A 24,874-nucleotide genomic window follows, 5' to 3' on the forward strand; every position below is an offset into this window, starting at 1 on the left:
TGACTTAAATAAAAAACATTCTAGAGTTTACACATCCAAATGAGCATTGTTCTAGGTAATTAGCCGCTTTGTGTGGATCTTAACTATCATACATTTGACTTGTATGCAGTATGAACTCTTGCATAGAATGTATCATCTCCTTTAAGCTGACTTTCATAAGCTGAACTAATCTTTCTGCTCATCAGTTTACTAACACTGATTTCTAACTGGGTGTGTGCCAGCTGCTGTATCTGGGGGAAAGGGCCTCCTTGGGAGTTGGAAGTGTTTGTGGACCTCAGTGCATCTGGAGTCTGGCACTTGTTCATTAAATCTAGGGTACAGATGAGCGCTGCTGTTTCCTCACTTGACCCAGCCCTGCCAAGCTAACTCTGTGATGTCTTCCATCCCTCTCACTTTGTGTGTGGTGTTGCAGGGGGTTGGGGAGTGATGGGCAGGGCCTGTGTGTGAACAGGGAGGCATCGCCTTACTTTGGGCTATACTGGGTTCGTAGGGAGCTTAAAGTAGCCTGACATCATATGCAAATGTCGCAGAAGAAAGGCTTCTTTCCCCTTCCCTGGAAACAGTCTAGTCACTAGTGCATCCTGATGCAGGGGTGTCCACATTGGGGTATCTGCTTGGGCCCTGGGGTTACGTAAGACTGGTGGGCTAGGGAACAGGAAGATGGCTTGTCTGATTGCCTTAGTTCTGGGGGAAAGGAGTATCAGCAGGGACTTTGTCAGCAGGAACCTCCTGCTCAGGACCTCATTGCCTTCAAAGGTTCTTATCTACTGACCCCTTGGTTCTTGGGTTGCCCTGGGTGGAGGGAGGCAACTCCCGCAGGAACCAAGATGGATTATCTCTTTCTGGGAATGAATCCTCCCCCATCCCGACTTACTTTATTTGTGTTTACTGCTAGACTTTTCAACATTTTCCTTTTAATACATTGGTGTTTAATGAGTTCTTTTTAAAAAAAAGTGGGGAATGGGGGCAAGCCTGTATTTAAAAACACAGAAGTAAGCATCCCAGTTCTAAGCATTAATTCCTAAAGAAGTATCCTACTGGCCTCATTTAGATTTTGCCAAGTATTAGAGTGGCATTTAGTGAATTGAAATGGTATATAGGAACCAATAGATGATGTGGACTTTAACTACCAGTTAGTATTTGGTTAGATTTTTAAAAAATTAATCAATTTATTTTTGTCTGTGATGGGTCTTCGTTGCTGCACGTGAGCTTTCTCTAGTTGCGGCGAGCAGGGGCTACTCTTCATTGTGGTACGTGGGCTTCTCATTGTGGTGGCTTCTCTTGTTGCAGACCACAGGCTCTAGGCGCGCCTGCTTCAGTAGTTGTGGTGTGTGGGCTCAGTAGTTGTGGCTCGTGGGCCCTAGAGCGCAGGCTCAGTAGTTGTGGCACAAGGGCTTAGTTGCTCCGTGGCATGTGGGATCTTCCTGGACCAGGGCTCGAACGCATGTTCCCTGCATTGGCAGGCGGATTCTTAACCACTGTGCCACCAGGGAAGTCCTAGATTTTTAATTCTGGTAGATTGATCTACCAGAAGAGGTTGAGTATTACATACAAAATCTAGATGCCAGCTAGGGCTTCCTTATTCTTTGTAGTTTTAGCCTCAGACTCCTAATTGCAGATTGTCAAAGTCCAGAGGTACTCACCCACCTACCCCTGCAATCTATCACATCCAATTTTTGTGAATTTCCTAGTTTAGTTTAACTTATGCTTTTCTTAGCTTCTGGGCTCCCATTTCTTTTTTTCTTTTTCTTTTTCTTTCTTTTTTTTTTTTTTTTTTTTTTTTTGCGGTACGCAGGCCTCTCACTGTTGTGGTCTCTCCCCGTTGTGGAGCACAGGCTCCTGATGCGCAGGCTCAGTGGCCATGGCTCATGGGCCCAGCCGCTCCGCGGCATGTGGGATCTTCCCAGACCAGGGCTCTGCCCTTTCCTGGTCTGTCCTCCCCTTCCATCTTTTTTTTTTCTCCTGTCCTTCTCTTTGCAGTAACTACTGCACCCCTCCTGATTTGGAGCAGAATAGTTCTGTCACACAGTCAGTCAGACCTTCTGGAATTTCTCTCCTCCTCTTCTTTTTTTAAAAAAAAACCTTAAGCACTTATCATGATATTAAAAATATAGGGCTTCCCTGGTGGTGAATTGGTTAAGAATCTGCCTGCCAGTGCAGGGGACACGGGTTCGAGCCCTGGTCCGGGAAAATCCCACATGCTGCGGAGCAACTAAGCCCTTGTGCCACAACTACTGAGCCTGCGCTCTAGAGCCCGCGAGCCACAACTACTGAAGCCTGTGCGCCTAGAGCCCATGCTGTGCAACAAGAGAAGCCACCGCAATGAGAAGCCCACACAATGCAACGAAGAGTAGCCCCCGCTCACCGCAACTAGAGAAAGCCCACGCGCAGCAACAAAGAACCAACGCAGCCAAAAATAAAAATAAATTGAAAAAATAAAAAATAAAAACAAATAGTAACTTTTCCACGAGATTCTGATGTCAGGTGTTATGAATTGCCACTAATCCCCTCCTTTCCTTTGCCACAGTTGTTAGAGTATAAACTTGTAAATGGCTTTTCCAAATAGGAGGAATTAATATTTCATACACTCAACAGATATTTGAGCAGCTTCTTTCTATAAGGCACTGAGTTAAATGCCAAGAGACTATGTCACAGTTTCTCAACCTGAGGAGCTCTGGAGGTGGATGGAGCAAATGAGTAGGTACTCAGGTGGAGTCACACCTCAAAGAGCTGTTATGGTCTAGGGAAGGGATGATCGGGCAGTTACGTAATGTACAGCAAAAGATAACAAGTGCCAGGAGAGATGTAGAAAAGGTCTGTGGGAGTTTGTAGGGCCAGGATGGGATGTGTAAGTGTGGAGCATGTAGTATTTGAGTTGGACCTTGAATGGAGAGGATTTGGATATGTGGAAATGGAGAAATGGTCAGGAGAGGTTGGTAGAGTAGTCCTGGATGAGGGACTTGGTTGATGAAAAGAATTGTGCAAGAAGAACATATGGTGCACTTAAGAAGCTCTTGCAGTTTGGACAGCTGTTGGGGAGCAGTGTGATACATGGTCAAGAAGGTCCTTTGTGGCTAGATTGGTCTACTCTTAGGAAGGACTTCCTCTCTCATCTGATATTCACCTCTGGCATATGCTACATGTGCTAGCTGCTTATTTTTTTAATGTACTTTTATGGAAGTAGATTTTTTTTTCCCCCTTGGCAAAAACCTTCCATTTGCCTTTGGACACAGTGTTAAGGTGGTATAAGCAAAAATGGGGCACTTACTGTAAGGAATCATGGAGTCTTAAGGAAATAAGAGGGACCCTCAGGAGGGGTTTGGAACTAAGGACTAGATGTCCTCCAGTTCTTCCACCTTCTCTCTGCACCCCCTGCCATTCTTTCTTCAGACCAGCAGCTTCTTCTGATTTTGTGCTCCATGGCGTAGGCTGAAGATGCCCATGTCATATCTCCTGGCTTACTCTTAGAGGTCAGGCACTCAAGGGAGGCTTGACTCTTTGGTCCCAATTCTGAGTTCCTGAGGAAAGGATAAATGAGTCAGGGACCATTCCTGTCACGTTGGCTGTGGTCAGGGTACAAAGTCATGTTCTGTATAGTTATCTAGTAAGGCTTAGTGTCATCCCCACCTACTTTCTCTGCCTCAGCTGTGCTGTAACTTAGCATACTAGAAGGAGCATTGGGTTTGCAGTTGACTGCCTGGAGTTTGAATCCTAGCCCTGCCACTTACTACCTTTGTAATCTTGGTCAACATTCTCAGTGAATTCTAGGCTCTGTTTCCTCATCTGTAAGTTGAAGCTAATATTACCTACTTCAATAAATAGTACTTTAGAGGGAGGTACTGTGTTCTGTTGTGCACTTGGAGGATAAAGACCTGTCTCTAGGTTCAACTTGTGATTCTTTGTGTCATTAGCTTGGTGACCTTTGGCAAGTCAGTCAGATCCCGAGCCCCAGTGTTTGATCTACAAATGCAGATAATCGCTGCCCACCTCACAATGTTTTTCTGAGGCTCAGAAGGCCATGTGAAACTGCTTTGTGACTATAATGTATTTACATGTGTGTGAAGCAGAAGAAGTTAAATACTATTAGGGAGACTGTTTTCCTTGTGAAATTATTCTGTTATAGTCTTTTGGTATTTGGTAGTCTTTGGTAGTAACTTGACAGATCTTTCTCAAAATATCCTGTAACGTTAGATTATTAATTGATTTATGATGCAATGGGCAGTGGTCCAAGTATTTTCAGCTTTCCATTTCAATCTCAGCTTCCACTTAAGGCCTCTAACCTGATTTATAATTTAAAATTTACTTTCACATTCAGAAAAAAATGATGTTCTATGTAGAAAATTTAAACAAATGTAAAGAAATCTGAAACCTGTCACACTGAAATAACCATTTTCTCTTTTTAATTCACACAAGTAATTCACGCTCATGAAGTAAGTTAGTAATGACATAGAATTAAACCATTAAGCCAAAAAAGAATCCTCTGAAATTCCACCACATAAGGATAATCGCTACCTTAAATATAGCCCTTTCCCTAGTCTTTCTGACAGTAATGTTTTTCTTACATACTTTCTAAGGAATGTTTTCATGTTCATGTTGTCATGAAGAGGTGATTCATCTAAGGAAAGTGATTTATTGCTTTTTCTTTCCTTCTTTCTTTTTTATTTTTTAAAATATTTTTTCCATAAGTGAAGATATGAGTGAAAAGCCAGTATTTGCCTTTTATAATCCTGTGAAAAAATAGCCTTTCTTCTTTGACTCCGAAGCCAAAGTTGTGTTTTTTGGAGAGATATGAAGAATGAGTGATTTATGTGGACAGTTTTATTTCTCAGGAATAATTATCTGTTTTCAGAATTATCTGTGGCCAATGGTAGATAACACTGAAGTGAAGTCCTTAAACGTTTACTGGTTATTTTTTCCTTGTGGGGTAGAAGGAAGGTAGGTCCCATCTTTCCCTTTAGATAGAGAAATTAAAGACAAGCGAATAATATGAATTAGAGAATTATTTAATGGAAAGTAAATGGATATATTCCTTTTTAAAATCATTTTTCTTTCTTTCTTTTAATATTTATTTACTTATTTATTTTTGGCTGCATTGGGTCTTCGTTGCTGTGCATGGGCTTTCTTTAGTTGCAGCGAGCGGGGGCTACTCTTGGTTGGGGGGCGTGGGCTTCTCATTGCATTGGCTTCTCTTGTTGCAGAGCACAGGCCCTAAGTGCACAGGCTTCAGTAGTTGTGGCATGTGGGCTCAGTAGTTGTGGCTCATGGGCTCTAGAGTGCAGGCTGAGTAGTTGTGGCACACGGGCTTAGTTCCTCCGTGGTGTGTGGGATCTTCCTGGACGAGGGCTCGAACCCATGTCCCCTGCATTGGCAGGAGGATTCTTAACCACTGCACCAAAAGGGAAGTCCCAATATATTTATTCTTAGTAGATTTTTTTTTTTTTTCCCCACACGAATGTAATAGCTGACATAAGCTAAACTGGGATTTGTTTTTTTGTTTGTTCTTTGGGGATTTAAGAATCTCAGTGTTTCTGATATGTTTCCTTTGAGACTAAATGTTTTTTTAAAGACTATTTTTTTTAAGAGCAGTTTTAGGTTTACAACAAAATTGACAGGAAGGTACAGAGATTTCCTATACAACCCCTGCCCCCATATTTGTATAGCCACCCTCATTATCCACATCACTCACCAGAATGGTACATATTTTACCAAGGATGAACCTACACTGACATATCATAATTACCTCACATCCAGAGTTTACATTATGGTTCAATCTTGGTGTTGTATATTCTGTGGGTTTGGACGGATGTATAATGATACATATCCATCATCGTAATATCACAGAGAGTATTTTCACTGCCCTACAAATCCTCTGTGCTCTTCATATTCATCCTTCCCTTCCCCTTCCTCCCTGGCAATTACTGATCTTTTTACTGTCTCCATAGTTATGCCTTTTCCAGAATGTCATATAGTTAGAATCATACAGTATGTAGCCTTTTCAGATTGGCTTCTTTCACTTAATAATATACCTTTAAGGTTCCTCCATGTCTTTTCATGGTTTGACAGCTCATTTCTTTTTAGTGCTGAGTAATAGTCCATTGTCTGTATGTACCAGTTTATTTATCCATTCACCCACTGAAGGACATCTTGGTTACTTCCAAGTATTGATAGTTGTGAATAAAGCTGCTGTAAACATCCATTTGCAGCTCTTTGTGTGGACATACGTTTTCAACTCCTTGGGTAAATATCAAGGAGTGTGATTTCTGGATTGTATGGTAGGAGTATGTTTAGTTTTCCTAAGTTGTTGTCTTCCAAAATAGCTATACCGTTTTGCATTTCTACCAGTAAATGTTCTTAGTTTTGTTCTACCATATATTCTTTTTTTAAAAAATTTATTTATATATTTATTTGGCTGCATTGGGTCTTCATTGCTGCACGCGGGCTTTTTCTAGTTGCAGGAGCAGGGACTACTCTGTTGTGGTGCGTGGGCTTCTCATTGCGGTGGCTTCTCTTGTTGCGGAGCACGGGCTCTAGGCACACGGGCTTCGGTAGTTGTGGCTCGCGGGCTCTAGAAAGCAGGCTCAGTAGTTGTGACACACGGCCTTAGCTGCCACACAGTATGTGGGATCTTCCCAGACCAGGGCTCGAACCCCAGTCCCCTGCGTTGGCAGGCAGATTCTTAACCACTGCGCCACCAGGGAAATCCGCTTCCATGTACTTTAAAGTTCCTTTCAAGTTGTAAAATTCTGTGATTTAAATTTCTTTATCCTTGAAACATGGATTGATTTTTAAAATTTGCTCTGTATGTTATTTTTTCTAAAAAGAAATGTATTTTTACTGAAGAGTATTTGAAAAGTACATGAAAATATAAAGAAGAAAATTACTGATATATTTTCTTCTTTTTATATAGTATCAAAACAATTATTATGGTGTATATATTCTTTTTAACTAATAAAATATTTCAAGTATGAAGAAAAGTATAGAGAATTATCTTAGGAACACTTAGGTATGTCCCACTCACATTTGTCAAATCTGTACATTTTTTGCTATTAGCTTCAGGTCTTTTATTTATTTAGCTATTATTATTATTTTGTAACTTAAAAAATTTTTATTTTAATTATTTATTTTTGGCTGCGTTGGGTCTTCGTTGCTGCAGGCTTCCTCTAGTTACAGCAAGCAGGGTCTACTCTTCGTGGTGGTGCATGGGCTTCTCACTGCGGTGACTTCTCTTGTTGTGGAACATGGGCTCTAGGTGCACGGGCTTCAGTAGTTGTGGCATGTGGGCTCAGTAGTGGTGGCTCGTGGGCTCTAGAGCACGGGATCAGTAGTTGTGGCGCACGGGCTTAGTTGCTCTGCAGCATGTGGGATCTTCCCGGACCAGGGATCGAACCTGTGTTCCCTGTATTGGCAGGCGGATTCTTAACCACTGCACCACCAGGGAAGCCCCAGGTCTTTTATTTTTTAAAGACATAAACATTACTGATACAATTCAAACCTCCTGTGCTACCCCTTACAAATTTTCCTTTTCTTTTTTTTCGCTCCTCTCCCCTTAAGTTTTTCTTCTCTTTTATCTCCTTGACTAAGGGTTGTCATTCCTGTGCTGTACATATCATAAGCAATGTATATATTGCATTTAAAAACTTGACATAAGTGGCACCATAATGTACATATCCTGCAACTTGCTTTCTCTGATCTTAGTTTTTAAGATATTGTCATGTTGGTCCATGTGACTCTTGCTTATTTTCATTGTTGTATGATATGACCCTGCCACATTTTCTGTATCCATTTTCCTGTTGACTGACATTTAGATGGTTTCCTTTTTTTTTTTTTTTTTTTTTTTTTGCATTTACTGACCCCGTGGCTATGAACAGTTTCTTACAGTGTCCTTGTGCTTGTCTTTCCCTGGGAGTTTTTCTCCAGGACAGTGATACACAAAGAAGTGTGGTCTGAGGACTGGGGAATTACGTCTTGCAAATAGGGAACTTGTGGCAGAATGTAAATCAACTCTCACTGCTAATTTATTTAACATTTCATATCCTGGTAAGACTTTCTCAGTGAAGCAAGAAGTGTTTGTTCTCTCTTAGAGGGTTGGTGACAAACAGTTTGCAGCTGTGCTACTTTGCAGCTGGGCACTGCTCTAGAGTATGTTCCCCTGGAGTAGGAGTGCCAGGTTGAAGGGGATGTGCCTCTTGAACCTCACTAGAGACGACTTACCTAGAGATTTGTTCCTCAGAGATTGTACCAGTGTACATACACCCCATCAGTGGTGAGCCTGAGTTCTTCTTGGTTGGTTTCCAGTCTTTGCCAACATTTGAAGAGTTTTTCTAATGTGTAGGGTGCAGAATTGTATCTCATTATTGTGTTAATTTTACGTATTCCTGATCAGTGTGATTGAGCATCTTTTTATGTGTTACTAAATATATGACTCTCATCTCTGAATTGCCTGCTTATATTCTTTGTCCATTTAAAATCTTTGGATTAATTTGCTTTTTCTTGATTTGTAGGAATTTTAAAAGTATATTCTGTACTCAATTTCTTTTCATTTAAAAACATTGTAGCTGGGCTTCCCTGGTGGCGCAGTGGTTGAGGGCCCGCCTGCCGATGCAGGGGACACAGGTTCGTGCCCCGGTCCGGGAAGATCCCACATGCCGCAGAGCGGCTGGGCCCGTGAGCCATGGCCGCTGAGCCCGCGCGTCCGGAGCCTGTGCTCCGCAACGGGAGAGGCCACAACAGTGAGAGGCCCGTGTAACGCAAAAAAAAATAATAATGATAAAAAAATAAAAACATTGTAGCTATTTATAGCTTATTCTTTTACTTTGTGGTGTGTTTTATGATATTTTAAAATCTTAACCTGTTAGTCTTTAATGCCTTGTGCTTGAGTTTTAATTTTCCCTTCTCAGTTTTCTTTTAAAAGCTTTAAAATCTTGCTTCTTACACTTGTGTCATTAATTTACCTGCAAGGATTTTTTAGGTTTTTTTTTTTTTTTAATGGGCAAACAAATTTTTTCCTGTCTAGTCCATTTTTTTCTTTCCTGAGTTGTTATGACCCCATACTCAGTTTTCTTCCTATTTTTGTCTGTTGCCTGTCCTTCCCTTTTTCAGACTCTCCTTCCTCCATCCTTAAATGCTCTTGTCTTGAGCAGTCTATCTCAGGCCTTCTATTGTTTTCTTTCTACTGCAGTTACCATACACGTGAGCTAAACCTGGACACCAGCCTTGCCTCTTCTCTACTCTATACACATGGCCACCAAGCTCTGGCACACAGTAGGGCTGCAGTACATACTTGAATGAGTGTGTGATCTAGGTAGGGGAACTAGTGCTTCACACGGTGAAGATAGCAGGGTGCTGGGCCTTGATGGAGGAGAGAATTTGGCAGAGCAGGGAGAAGGAGGAAAGGTAAATTTAGTTTGACATGTGTGGTCTTAGCTTCTTATTCATAGTAGCGAGCTTTCCCTGGTGTTGTTTTCTGACCTTTGAATTTGTACATTTTCCCGTTGTCATAAATACCACCTGAGTGAGGCAAATTCTTATGACTTTTTGGTGATTCTCTCAAACAGGGCTCCCTGTAGAAGGTGCAGTATACAGGGATAGTATCATATAAAATACAGGGTCATCGTTGTAGACAGTTGCATGGGTAGGTAAGGGTTTTTAGACTGAAGGTCAAAAGACGCTATTCTAGTTCTTGCTTGACTGTAATTACCTCCGTGACCTTAAAACTCACTGTGTTTTTTTATATTCAACAGTCTTTCAGTCCTCTCCAACTCCAAGTGGAGTAGAAACCTTTCTTTGTACAAGTTTCATAATAAATTTTTTTTTCTCGACTTGGGCAATACTTACATAGGTGTTTATAATAACTCATTAAACTACACTTATGTTTTGTACGCATTTTTCTAAGTGTTTTATTTCACAGTGAAAAAGATTTTAAAAACCCACAAAAGACTAGGTTTCTTACATCCCTCATGTGCCAGAAAAACTCCAGCTGGATTAAAGAGTTGGATACAGAAAGGAAAATCATAAGAGCTAGAAGAAAACATAGATAAATATATGTGTCAGGGTTTCCAGGACCACCTCCAGTTTCCATGACTTGCTAGGAGGATTCACAGGACTCTGCACGTATTTGTACTCATGGCTAACATTTATTACCCTAAAAGGATAAAAAACAAAATGAGCAAAGGGAAAAGGCACGTGAAGTGGAGTCTGGAGGAAACCAGGTGCAAGCTGCCGAGAGTCCTCTCCTAGTTGAGGCACATGGGACATGCGTAAGTCCTTCAGCAAAGAGTTTTGACAACACATGTGAAATGTTGTCTACTGGGGATATTCTTTAGAGACTCATTACCAAGGGTTTTTATTTGGTGCTGTCACATTGGCACCTTCTGCCTAACGCGTACTAGAATTCTGGATTCTCAGGAGGAAAGCACGACTGAGCATAAAGCATATTGTTTGCACAAACAGTTCAGGCACAGCGAGTAACTCTCATCAGTTCTGGGAATGGTGGGAACCCTCCTGAAATCCAAGTCTCCAGATGGCAGCCAAGGACCAGCCTTGGCAAACAAATCCTTGTAAGGATAGCAGTCTCAGGCCCGCTGTGTTAACTCTTCAGAATATAATATTTTTTATAATCTTAGAGTTAAAAAGGCATTTCTAAGCATGACTAGAAACTCAGAAGCCATAAAACAAAGGAATGGTAAATTTATGTTTAAAAAACTTAGATATGAAAAGAAAGACTGTGCTATAGAGTCACAAGGCATACTAGGAAAAAATTTTTTTTTTAGGCTCCAGACGCGCAGGCTCAGCGGCCATGGCTCACGGGCCCAGCCGCTCCGCGGCATGTGGAATCTTCCTGGACCAGGGCACGAACCCGTATCCCCTGCATTGGCAGGCAGACTCTCAACCACTGCGCCACCAGGGAAGCCCAGAAAAAAGTATTTTAATGTATGGAAGAACTGGGGGTAGTTTTCTCAATATTGTATAAAAGCTTTTAGAAGTCAGCAACTCAAAAGACTAAAGTAATTTGCTGAAGAAGATATTTCAAATGACCAATAAGGGACTTCCCTGGTGGTGCAGTGGTTAAGAATCCACCTGCCAATGCAGGGGACACGAGTTCAAGCCCTGGTCCGGGAAGATCCCACATGCCACGGAGCAGCTAAGCCCATGCACTACAACTACTGAGCCTGCGCTCTAGAGCCCGCGAGCCACAACTACTGAGCCCAAGTGCCACATCTACTGAAGCCTGCGCGCCCAGGAGCCTGTGCTCTGCAACAAGAGAAGCCACCGCAATGAGAAGCCTGTGCACTGCAGCGAAGAGTAGCCCTCTCTCACCGCAACTAGAGAAAGCCTGCATCCAGCAATGAAGACCCAACACAGCCATAAATAAATAAATAAATAAATAAACAAACTTTACCTCAGTAATAAAAGATATAAAACAACAGTGAGATTTTTTAAAATTTATCATATTCAGCTAAGGTTGATTACTTACAGTCTTTGTAAGATTGATTACTCATTGTAGGAATGAGTATAGGGAAATTGATACATATACTTACATATACTGCTGGTGGGTATAAATGAGCACAGCCTTTTTGAAGGACATTTTTCCAAAATCTCTTAAACTTGACACTCCTACCCTTTGACTCAGCAGTTTCATTTCTAGGGTTTTAGCTTACAGAAACCCATACAAGTGCACAGATACACATGGATAAGGATGTTCTTTGTTTTTTATTTTATTTTTTTAACATCTTTTTTTTAAACATCTTTATTGGAGTATAGTTGTTTTACAGTGGTGTGTTAGTTTCTGCTGTATAACAAAGTGAATTAGCTATACATGTACATATATCCCCATATCTAAGGATGTTCTTTGGAGCATCGTTTATGGTACTATAAATCTGGTAATAGCACAAATAGTTAAATAAATCATACTACTTCTATAGACATAGTTGCCATTATCAATTAGATCTTTATTTAGTGCTATGCAAAGATATTTAAGAGTTTATACATATCCACACTTTTTTTTTTTTTTAGTGTAATTCTTTGGGTATTAAAACCTGACCTGAATGGATATGAGGTTCTTTATAATCTTTGACTATCCCACTTAGTGTGAGCATCCATACCTCTTATTGCAGTAATCTGAATGTATTTAATTATAGGAACTGCCCTAGAACACACAGGGTGGATAGGGTTATTTGAAATACACAGCATATACACTTTATTTTAATTCAAAAATCTGAAAAGTCCTGAGACATCTATTGCTCCAAAGGTTTTAGATGTGTTTGTGTTAACTAAAAGGAAAAAAAAGGCAAATTGTAAAATAGTATGTGTCATATTCCAGTTTTTAGGTTAAAATAATGTTAGTGTATGAATAGGAAAAAAATAGTTCAGAATATATTCCCCACATTTAACAGTGACTATCTGAGGTTATAGTGATGTCTTTAATTTTCTTGTAAGCGAAATTAACTCAATATGAGTCTGAATAAGAGGAATAACATCACAATTGTGGAGAGGGTGGAACTTGCTTGACTCTAAAGTAATGTTTGTCATACCTCAGATACTTTGGTGATGGCCTGGAGGATCTCAGTTCCTACAGCTAAACACTGAGTCCTTGTGAAAGGTGAACTTCAGTTTTAGATTCCTTTTGAATTTTCAGAACTTTTGGTTACATCCCTTCTTGTTTCTGAATAGACACGTTTGGGGGCAAAGGCCTAATTTGGATTGTCACTTTCATGGGGCTCAGTTTCCAGGGTTGAGGCTAAAGGCACGGGGTTCACCTTTCTGTGCCATTAACAGGATTCAGGCACCATACTGTTGCTAAACCTTTGCCCATATTTTGCTAACTTTGGTAGGCTGAAAAAGTTAGTGGTTGATTATATCTGCACTTTTATTTACATTTCTTTTCATAAAGTTTGAACATGTTTTGATGATCGTTTATTTAAAGTATAGATGTTTGTCAGAATGACACAGCAGTGTTACATTGATCCTCCTCCTTTGCCTCTTCCTTGGGTATGCTTGACCTGTTTGACAAGGACCCAGGTGTGATGTTTGGTGCCCTTTCTTTCCATTCCCACATTCCCATCATAAACAGTTTTACTGTGTTGAGGATGTTATCTTTTCCTTTCTAGTGAGGGAGAGTAGAAAGTGTTAGATGCTATGCTGGGGATACATAGGAAGCACCCAAATGGTTGTATGAAAAATGAAAAGGACCAGATATCACTTGGTTTTTTTTAAGCCTTTGGCACAGATTTTTGCAGGTCAGTTTGTTATGAAGAATTTAACTTTCAGCCTTCTTCCACAGAACAGTTCTTCTAAGTTTCTGTAGCTAAAATCTGTAGGCAGTTTCCACTGCCTAAGATCTATAAGGCGCCGGGGCAGAGACTCCTTACCTGTAACTTCCATGGATGTTGTGGATTGAATCTACTGTTCCTAAGAGCTCCTTTTATAGCAGCATTCAACTATTAGCAAATAGAAGCATTTGGTCTGATAATCTCAGAGTCGGCCTGCCTGCCTTTCCTCCCTTCCTTCCCTTATTATTAATTTTAAAAGCTAAACTCAAGACTTTATTTGGATTTCATCAGTTTTTCCATTAATGTCCTCTTTCAGTTCTGGGATCCAGTCCAGGGCACCACACTGCATTTAGATGTCCTGTCTCCCCAGACTCCTCTAGTCTGTGACAATTTCTTAGTCTTTCTTTTTTTCTTCACGATCTTGAAAGTCTTGAGCAATACTGGCCAGGTAGCCTGTAGAATGTATTTTAACTTGGTGTTTTTGTTGGTTTTTTGTTTAACTCATGAGTAGATGAGGGTTATGAGTTTTTGGAAGGAATACCGCAGAGGTGAACTGCCTTTCTTGTCATGTTAGTGATCCTGATACCACATGGCATCGCTTGGTTAAAACAGTATTTATCAGGTTTCGCCACTGTAAAGTTAACATTTTCCTCTTTCCCTCTTCTGTTCTTTGGAAGCAAGTCACTAAATCTAGTCTACCTTCAAGGGGTGGGTAGAGGCACGAATTAAGCTCTGCCTCCTGTAGGGGGAGGTATCTACCTAATGATTTGGAATATTGTAAGAAAGACTTGTCTCTTTTCCCCAGTGCATTTAATCATTCAGTCATTTATTTATATCATGGAGTCATGTAAATTTATTTTATACTTTGGGTTAGAATCCAATACTATGTTATTTATTTTGTTCCTCAAATTTGTTCCAGCCTTGGTCATAATGGAGCTCTTTCAGGGTGGTTCCTGCATCCCTTTGACTTATCAGACCCTGTTTCCTTTCTGGCCCTACAGGATGCTTCAGGTTCATCTTGTTTTTTCCCTGCCCCAGCCCTAGAATCAGCCATTTCCCCAAGAGTCTGGCTCTTTTTACTGGAGAATGGTGTTTAAAAACCCAAGATCTGGGTGCTGGGTGTGCTTGTTGCTACTAGGTTGTGCCAGGTTGTGACTGCTTCTAGGCTCCCTCTGGAGATACATATCTATATCTATGTATCTATATCTATATGTGTATGTACATCTCTTCCTGTAAAAAAATTATTATGGAAATTTCCAGCATATACAGCAGTACAAATTCTCAGTATCTATCACATAGCTCGAACAGTTATCAGCTAGTGACCAATCTTGCTTTCACTTAAATGGCCCCTCCCCATTCCTCAGCCCAGCACCCCCAATTATTTATTTATTTTAAAATGAGGGCCTGAATGAGGCCATGACTTTATTTTTATTTATTTTTAGTTTCTGAAATAATTATATATATTTAAGGTGTACAATGTGATAATTTGATACACATATACATAATGAAATGATTACTTCAGTCAAGCTGATTAAGATGTCTTTTTCTCACAGTTGCCTTTTTTTTTTTGTGAGAACATCTGAAATTTACTCTCAACAGATTTCCAGTACACCCCTGATTATTTGATGTAAATCTAAATAACTGTTATTTTACCTGTAGATATTTTTGTCTTTATCTCTGAAAAAAAGGACTCCTTTAAATAAATTTTTTTTGTTTTTTATTTAAAAAATTTTTAAATTAAGGTATAATAGATACAGTAGAAAGTATGAAAGGATAGAGCTTGTGAATTTTTATAAATGTATATAGCTGTGTAATCATCACTTAGATTGAGATGTAGGACATTTCCAGCTCCTTAGAATGCTCCCTAATCACTTATGGATAATTTTTGTAAGAACCTCTAAAAAACAAACATAACCACAATACCATTGTAACACCAAAAAATTAACAATAATTAAAAAAAATCAAGTATCCAGTCATTTGCCCTTGGTAGGTTCCCCTTTCACCTCAGCACTCTCCCTTCCCTTGCAATGTATTGATTGAAGAGACAGAAGCTCTGAGTGTGTTAGTTGTTTGTTCTGTAGTTGCCTGGGTTTTGCTGAGAGCATCCCTTTGGTGTTCATATGTTTCTCAGTGGCTTTCTTGGTGGAAATTTGTCTCTCACATTCTGGTTGGCTAATTCCAGCAGTAATGGGCAGTGATTCTGTCTTTGAAGAAATTTCATCAGTAAGATGGTTTCACCAAAGATATAATATTATCCCTGGTATCTGATTAAAGTTCTCCTGCATGGCTCTGCTAGCTAGGTTTAGACGATTTCTTCAAAACTTTTGTATCTTTTCTGGTATCCAGATCCTTTAGAAAAACTGAATAACCTTGTAAATAGGAGATAAATTTGTTGTTCTTGTCTTTGTTTTCCTCTCTTCTAGAGGTTAAATGACCAGGACAGCTGTAAGACAGTATAATTAGCTAGTAAACCTTTTTAGTGTTGTTGCATTGCTGTGTCAAAATCATCTGCATACAGGGCTAGCTATGGTTAAAGTTCTGGCTGAAGGATCTGCAGTATAGAAAAAAGGATTAAGCTATAAAAGTGATTAGTCTTAGTTCTGTTTGATTTGCTAAGTTCTCCTTTTCTCTTTTTATATTGTAGATCAGCTTGAACGAGTCTTTTTACGACTTGGCCATGCTGAAACAGATGAACAATTACAGAATATTATATCTAAATTCCTTCCTCCTGTTTTGCTCAAGCTGTCCAGCACCCAAGAAGGAGTACGTAAAAAGGTAAGCATGCTGGGACAGTTGGGGGAATTAAATAGTGAATAAATGGATGTGCATATATAAAATATTATGAAGTGAGTTTTCTGTTCCCATTATTGAAATCTAGCTTCATGATCCCAATTAGGCCTTTCAAAATGGACAGTAAGTCTAGGACCAGCTTCCATGATTTAAAAGTACCTTTTGTATGCTTAGCACAGCTGCATTTAGCTCCAACTGTACACTTGGCATCAGTACTAGATGACATAATTGAGATAATTATTCTGGAATGTATGGAGGTCTGATCTAAAAATCTATGCCCTTGAGTCCAGTATGAAAGTCAGGTGGTAATGGGTCAAAAATATTCTTTAATCATTGGCTGACTGTGAATATGGCCTTAATTAAAAGTAAGCAAAGGAAATGTTTTTAAAAGCAAGATACTGTTGTACAGCTCCTGTTTTAGAATTTTTTGAAGAACTGTTAGTAAAAGCTGGGTAACTGTCACATCAAGATTTTCTTTTTTAACCTAATATTCTACATGGAACATTTGGACGCTTCACCTTTAAAATAATTCATTTGTCTTCTCATGTATTTATACTAGACCTTCGGGTTTTTGAGCTATCATCAGGTTTCAATCCTTGAGCCACTGTAATTGATTGGCAGTGACCTTCCCGGATGTCTGCCCTGAGAGGGATTCTGAGGCCTGATTTGAGTTCAGTGGAGAAAGAGTATCTTTAAGTATGTCTGTTATGTTTACAGGAAGGAATAGGGCATTCTTGTCCCGTATTTGACATGCCTGTTGTTAATACTGCTTTGCTAAGATAGATAACATGTTTGATCGCATCATTCTCCTATTTAAAACTCTTCTATGGCTTTTTCTTACCCTAAGAATAACTAGGTATAAAAGGCCTTCCTGTGTTGGTTTCTGTTTCCTTATTTAGCTTCATCAGTCTCATCATTTATTTGGCAAATATTTACTGGGTACCTTCTATATGCCAGGTGTTAGGGATACGTTGGTGAAGGAAAGAAACGTCTACTGGGGAGATGAGTATTAAACAATAAGGCAGAGTATGGAGTTAAAATGGCAATAAATGCTAAGATGGAAAAGGATTATATTTGGGGACTTGATTTAAATTAAGTATAGGGTGTAAGGGAGGTGTGTAGGAAGTAGCCAGGCATAGAGATGGGGAGACCACTAAAGGCAGAGAAGGCCCTGTGCAGAGATTCTGAGCTGGAACTGAGTATAAGACCTTCAGAGAGCTGAAGAACGCCACAGAGATGCACCGTGTGCACCAGAGGAAGAGTGATAGGAGTTCAGGCATGGGGATTCCAGCAGCAGCCGTTTGAAAGGGTATTGGTGGTAGTCATGTAATCATTCTGGCTGTGGGGTGGAGAAAGACTTGGCAGTGGAGAAAAGGAGAGTAAACAGAAGGAAGTTTTTGCATTAGTCCAGGCTTCTAGGCTGAGTATTTTCAGTAGGGTTTTTTTTTTTTTTTAAAACTTATTTACTTAGGAGTTTTTTGTTTCCTTGTATTTTATCTTTTGTAGAAAATCATTCATCTCTAACCATCTACTTTGTATGTTCAGTTGTATGTTATTCATGTCTATCATACTATTATTAATATTCTGTTACCATTCAAGTGGAGAAATTCCATTCTTGTTTCTAATTTTTTTGTTACTACCAAAGGTTTGCTTTTTTTAATGGGCCAATTTAAAAGGAAAAAAAGCTTTGATATTAATTTTTTCAAGTGTATTTTTCTTCTATTTTTATTCAAATTATTCATATTTTTGTTTTCCTTTGGTATGTTTTTCTCACATAAGATTTCAGTTTGTAAAGTACGTAATGGTAAAGGTCACTATGTGCCAGGAAGAATGCGAATCACTTAAATACTCACAAGATTATGTGAGGTGTAGGTGTTATTTCCATTTTATAGATGGAAGCTGAGGCTTGGAATGATTAAGTGACTTCATTAAGGTCAAATAACAGAAAAACAGAACTGAAAACGACCTCAGTTTCCGGATTTCTCTTTGATTACTATTTCAGTTATACCCCATAGTTACACTGGTGAGCAGTATTAGGTTATTTTATTTTTGACCTAATAATTAGTTTATAAGAACATTGTTTTTGGTTTCAAAATAGTGTAAAATTTGTCTGGTTTTACTGCATTCTGATTTGAAACCACAGTGAGCAAATGTTCTAGTCTTTTAAAGCATATTATTTCTGATGTTCATAAAAACTATTCATAAGATTAAAAAAATATTTCCTGTTGGAGGAATATGGAGCTCAGTGTGTGGATAGGCCACTCAACACTGTGCTCTCATTTCTCAAGAAACCTGTCTTCCAGTCCTGTTGTAAATTAATAGTGAATTACAATCTCCTGCTGCTGTTGTAGTTTTTCTGATTTTCCTTTTAGTTTTAATAACTTCACCTTGATGCACTTTTTTATTTAAGTGTCCTTATTTTTCTTTTTTTTAACATCTTTCTTGGAGTATAATTGCTTTACAATGGTGTGTTAGTTGCTGCTATATAACAAAGTGAATCAGCTATATGCATACATACATGTGCATATCCCCTTCCTCTTGCGCCTCCTTGATGTGTTTTGATGCACAAGTTTAAGATCTTGTGTTTCTTAGTAATTTGTATTATGTTACATACTTTTCTTATCTTTCAAATCTCATTTAAGATTTCTTTCCCCAATACCTCTATCATTTAAGACTCGTATTGTAGCCAGTGTTTTCCTTCGGTGTAAGTTAGATTGAGGAATCTTTGCCCCAGCCAGCAATCTTAACCTTATTTACTTTAGCTGCATATCTTCATCAGTGTAATTGAGATGTCACAATTTTTTTTGAGGTTTGGATTGTGGGCATGTACATCAGTTGTTCTGGTTATTAACCTTTCTCATCACTTGATCTGTTCTCATTCTCTCCATCTCTCCCTCTTCTCCCTTCTCTCCTCTTCCCGCCACACATTTTCTGTTTAAGAGTTTGAAAACCGGGGTTTCCTTGGTGGCGCAGTGGTTGAGAATCTGCCTGCCGATGCAGGAGACATGGGTTCGTGCCCCGGTCTGGGAAGATCCCACATGCCGCGGAGTGGCTGGGCCCGTGAGCCTTGGTCGCTGAGCTTGCACGTCCGGAGCCTGTGCTCCGCAACGGGAGAAGCCACAGCAGTGAGAGGCCCGCGTACCGCAAAAAAAAAAAAAAAAGAGTTTGAAAACCTATATTCTGTTTTAATATAATGATTAATCAAGCAATTCTATCCACATTCTTAACATTTCAGTCATTAATTTGTATCTAAGTAAACAAGATGTTTTACTCTGTTACCATCAAGTAAATTATTTTTTCTTGTTCAGATTCCTTCCTTCTCCCCCTACCCTTATATTTCTTACTAGAAAGAGTAATTACCTTCTTATTCCTTTTTTCTTCTTTTTTTATTTATATTTTTCATGTTGTCCTTTATTTATTTATTTTTTAAACATCTTTATTGGAGTATAATTGCTTTACAATGGTGTGTTAGTTTCTGCTTTATAACATAGTGAATCAGCTATACATTTACATATATCCCCATATTTCTTTATTTCTTTTTATTTCTTACTAGGTTGTTCCCTAGAAATTTTCCTTTGATTTTTCTTCTCATATTCCAAATAATGCTGACTTTGATCTATTGGTGAATTTTTCTAACCTTTTTACAAAAATCTTGAAGGAAATATACAAAAATGTGTTTACTTTGAGTGATGAGTCGTACAGATGATTTTTTTAAAACAACTTTGAATCCCATGGAATATTATGCAACTACTACAGATAATGAGTTAGGTCTAAATTAAGAAGCTTATATATTTTTAACTGGAAACAAAGTGGACTGTGTGCTAACGTGAATGATATATAGCTTATTTTTGTAAAAAGTAAACAAGTAAAATCTAAAGATATAGCTAGTGAGAATCAGCAGCATAGCACAGAGGTCAGCTCAGTGCTTTGCGATGACCTAGAGGGGTGGGATAGGGAGGATGGGAGGGAGGCTTAAGAGGGAGGGTATATGGGAACATATGTGTGTGCATGTGGCTGATTCACTTTGTTGTACAGCAGAAACTAACACAGTATTGTGAAGCAATTAAAGATCTATTTTAAAAAGAGTTGTAAATATGTTTGTAGAAGTTTTTGTGGATGCAGAGAAAGGTGGAGATGAACACCAAAGTATTAATACTGGTGTCTTTGAGTGGCTATGAATGGACTAGGGAAAAGGGATAATTATGATTTTTCACTTAATTTATTGTAATAAATATGTTTTTCTATTATAATTTGAAAAAGCAAGAAAATAGACTAAAGAAATAGAGATATAATCATTGTGAACTTGTATATTTAATTTATATTGTAAAATACTAATTTTATTTGCTTTTTTTACATATCAGATTTTTCTTGGTAAAGGGGTTTTGTTGTTAAGTAAGCTTGAAAACTTCTGGAATAAGGGAAAAGGGATCTAACAGCTGAGACACCTGTTTACATTCTAAGCAGTATGCTAGACTCTGACATATCCTTGCATTTAATCCTCATAATAGCCTATGAAATGTTATCATTTGATTTCTGCAAATGGGGGAAAGTGATTCAGAAAATGATAATAGTGCAAAGCATTAAATGCCTATGTGGACATTGTCTCAGTTCATTACAACTCATTTAACAACTCTGTGGGGTATAGGTGCTCATGTTATTCCCATTTTATCTGGGAAGAAACTGAGGCTCAGAGAAGTTAAATAACTTGCTTTGTGTCACATGACTAACAAGGGACTTTACACATGAGAGATAATTCCAAGACTAAATGATTTCTGCCAGGCTTTACCTTCACACGATGGCAAACACGTTCATGCTTTACCTTATGTATGAAAGTGAATTCAGTACATGAGGGGTCAGTGAATGAAAGTAGAGGATAAAAGAATGTCTGAAAGCAATAACATAATTTTGCCTGTGTGTTATTTTGACTCCTGGTAGTAGAGGCTTGATGTGTGTTTCCCTTTTATTTGTTTTGAAGTATAGATACTCGGTCAGACTTTTATTTACTTTGAAATATAGCTACCTGGTCAGACTTTCATGATTTGTACAGTCCTGTACTCATATTAATACCTCTTGCAAATAGAACCAATGTGATAATTGGAGTTTTGGTTATTATATAATTGTTAATAAAACAAAGGATATAGATATTGATCACAAATCTAGAATGCAGTTACAATTATTAGACCTTTTTTTTTTTTTTTTTTTTTTTTTTGCGGTACGTGGGCCTCTCACTGTTGGTGGCCTCTCCCGTTGCGGAGCACAGGCTCTGGACGCGCAGGCTCAGCGGCCATGGCTCACGGGCCCAGCCGCTCCGCGGCACGTGGAATCCTCCCGGACCAGGGCACAAACCCGTGTACCCTGCATCAGCAGGCGGACTCTCAACCACTGCGCCACCAGGGAAGCCCTAGACCTTTTTTAACCATATAAAATAAGACTGTCATGTGAAAGCAGAGTATTTTTAAAATTAATTAATTTATTTTAGTTTTGGCTGTGTTGGGTCTTTGTTTCTGTGCGAGGGCTTTCTCTAGTTGTGGTGAGCGGGGGGCACTCTTTATCACGGTGCGCAGGCCTCTCACTGTGGCCTCTCATTGCGGAGCACAGGCTCCAGACACGCAGGCTCAGTAGTTGTGGCTCATGGGCCCAGTTGCTCCGTGGCATGTGGGATCTTCCCAGACCAGGGCTTGAACTGGTGTCCTCTGCATTGGCAGGCAGATTCTCAACCACTGCGCCACCAGGGAAGCCCCAAACGCAGAGTAGTTTTTAATAAAAGCTTACATGTAAATAATTTCAGCATGTAAAATTTTGTAGTCAGTGACACTAGGGGTTAATTTAGTATTGACTTTCAGTTATGGAATTTAGGACTCCTGACTGTCAGTTTCATAATGTTGGTTAGGCTTAAGCAGGATACCTGTAAAGTAGCAGCTGATAATTTGTGGGTAAATTGGGTGAAAGAGAAATAAGTTTTATTTTTTTTTTTTTTTTTTTTTTTTTTTTTTTTTTTTTTTTTTTGATACGCGGGCCTCTCACTGTTGTGGCCTCTCCCGTTGCGGAGCACAGGCTCCAGACACGCAGGCTCAGTGGCCATGGCTCACGGGCCCAGCCACTCCGCGGCATGTGGGATCTTCCCAGACCGGGGCACGAACCCGTGTCCCCTGCATCAGCAGGCGGATTCTCAACCACTGCGCCACCAGGGAAGCCCAAGTTTTATTTTTTATTTATTTATTTTTTGGCTGCCCGGCGTGGCTTGTGGGATCCTAGTTCTCCAACCAGGGATCGGCCACTGGCCCATGGCAGTGAAAGCACCAAGTCTTAACCACTGGGCTGCCAGGGAATTCCCAAGAGAAATAAGTTTTAGACTTCTACTGACATATCACTATTTTAAGAAAAATGAGATATGTTATGTAGAATTCTCTTTTACAGCGAACCTTGTATATTCTGACTTCTTAGAATAGGTAAAAATTAAAAACTGACCACTGCTGGTGGGAGTGTAAATTAGTTTAACAGCTTTGGAAAACTGTTTGGAAATATTCTAAGGCTTATCATATGTTTTCTTCATGACCAAGCATTTCCAGTCCTGGGTTTGTATACAACAGAAGTGTGTATACCTGTGCACTAAAAGACATAGCTAAGAATGTTCATAGCATTATTCATAATGGTCCAAACTGGAAATAATCTTATATCTATCATGAGATTGGAGAATGGATACATTCTGTTTTTTTCCTATTAGAGCAGTGAAAGTGAACAACGTGGATGAATCTCAGATATAATATAGAATGAAAAACACATGAGTTCATCCTGGTTGTTCCATTTATATAAATTTAAATATGGTGTTAGAAGTCAGGAAGGAGGGGTTACTGAGTGGGGTGCAGGGCCTTTGTACTTCTGGTGGTTACAAAGGTATGTTTACTTTGTGAAAATTTATTAAGCCATACATTCTCAATTTTGTACTTCAGCTATATGTTATACTTCAATTAAAAAGTTTACTAATGAGTAAATGAATATAAATGAATGAGTAATAAGGGGAACTGATAGGGACAAAATACTATATACCCGAGGCTGGTAATTCTGTAGGCTTACTGACAGAGGTTAACTGTTGTCAATCTAGCTGGGGGAAGGACTGGTTCAGCAGATTTCTTAATTTTTATGGGTTTATAGAGGATTGCAGGCAGTGGATAACCAAATTTAGGAAATGAGTCAATATTTAAGGTGATAATATTTCTAGAAGAAAATTAAGTAGTTAATCTACTTAAAATTTAAAATATTGTCATAAAAAAAGAAAGTATGTAATTGTGGGCATGATTGTCTACCACCATCAATAGTGATTTTCCATAGGATCCTTCTAGGAATCAGCCTAGCTTAGATCATCATAAGAGGGCTGTTTCCTTTAGCCTGGCTCCTCCTGAGTTTTTTCCCCTGTCATCCAGCTGAATCACAGGTCTGGACAGGCAGGAGGTTTGGTGAGGTATGTGTGGTAATGCAAGTTTCTAGGTCTTCGTAATGTATGAGGGCTCCCAAGGGTGTCTCACAGTGACAGACACTTTAGCTGAATTAAGCTCAACTGTCAGTGTCTGATAAGGTTAAAAATATGGATTCTGGAATCAGATCTTGACTATGCCACTTGCTGGCTCAGTAACCTTGGACAAGTTAACTTCAATTCCTGAGCCTCTGCTTCCTCACCGGTAAAATGGGAATGACAATAGCACCTCTCCAGTTGTTGTGAGAATCAGATGAGATAAGGAATGCAAAGAGCTGTCCTGCGTGGAAACTGCTCAATAAACGTCAGCTATTTTATGATTATTCTTATCACTCATTTAACAAACATTGATTTTTAGATTTGTTGTTATTTTTAAAATTCACTTATTTCATGATTGCTGTAGGTAACTTTGAACTTTTGCTGTTGCTGTGAACATCCCTACAGCTCTCTTTAATACTTGCTTTGAAGCTAGAGCTCAAATTTCAGAAGTGATGGAGAATAGTGTAAGCCTGGCCCTCTGGAATAGTCACTTTAGATTCTTGAGTCTTTAGGTGAGGCTTTCTAAAAATCTTATATCTCAGTGCTCCTTTCTTAGCAAGATAATCCCACTTTTATTGTAAGCTTGGGGTCATTTGACATAAACCTCTGTAGCTTCCTTTCCACCCATGGGTATTGTTGACTTGTTGACCTCTATTTCTATCTTTTCCCACTTAAAGGAGAGGAAGCTTGATATTACTTAAACCTTTTTAGTAGAATCAGATGATCTTCAAAATAAAGTAAAAATTTCTCAGCATTTTACCCAAATCCTTTTGTAATCTAGGTCCTGCTTTTATCTCTTACTACTCTGTTTCAGTCAGATGCAGTGCCCCATGTTCTTTTAAACCTCTTATACCTTCTTATAACTGATCTTCTGCTTGGAATTTCATCTGCTCTTTGGGAGTTAGTTTCCTGTCAGTTCCTCCCAGAAGTCCTCCTTGATCTTAGTTTTCTTCCTGAAACTCTCAGTACCTTGTATATTTCTCTTGCTGTAGTGTTCATGTTGTATTTTCGTTAGTTTGGGCTGCTATAACAGTATACCACAGACTGGATGACATAAACAGCATTTGTTTCTCACAGTGTTGGAGGCTGGAAGTCCGAGATCAGAGTGCCAGCATGGTCAGGCTCTTCGTCGGGAACTTTTCATGGTGTACAGAGGGTTGTCTTCTTGCTTTATCCTCAGAAGGCAGAGAGAGGAAGAACTCTGATACCTTCATCCCCTTAGAAGGGCACCCATCCCATCGTGGGCCCCTCCCCTCCCGACCTCCTCCAAACCTGTTTACCTCCCAAAGCCGTCACAGTGGGGTTT

The 24,874-nt window shown here is 39.2% G+C and overlaps 1 protein-coding gene across 10 annotated transcripts in view; it reads left to right on the plus strand.

Moving 5' to 3' along the window:
- Positions 1-24,874, plus strand: part of ECPAS (Ecm29 proteasome adaptor and scaffold) — a 100,414-nt gene that overhangs the window by 10,538 nt on the left and 65,002 nt on the right. For all 10 annotated transcript variants that reach the window (XM_059072206.2, XM_067040959.1, XM_059072209.2 and 7 more), the window contains one exon: positions 15,913-16,043. In XM_059072206.2, coding sequence (XP_058928189.1) covers positions 15,913-16,043 — 131 coding nt within the window. The remainder of the gene's footprint in view (positions 1-15,912; positions 16,044-24,874) is intronic.

The sequence above is a fragment of the Kogia breviceps genome, chromosome 8 (genome assembly GCF_026419965.1).
Source record: "Kogia breviceps isolate mKogBre1 chromosome 8, mKogBre1 haplotype 1, whole genome shotgun sequence".
NCBI lineage: Eukaryota > Metazoa > Chordata > Mammalia > Artiodactyla > Physeteridae > Kogia > Kogia breviceps.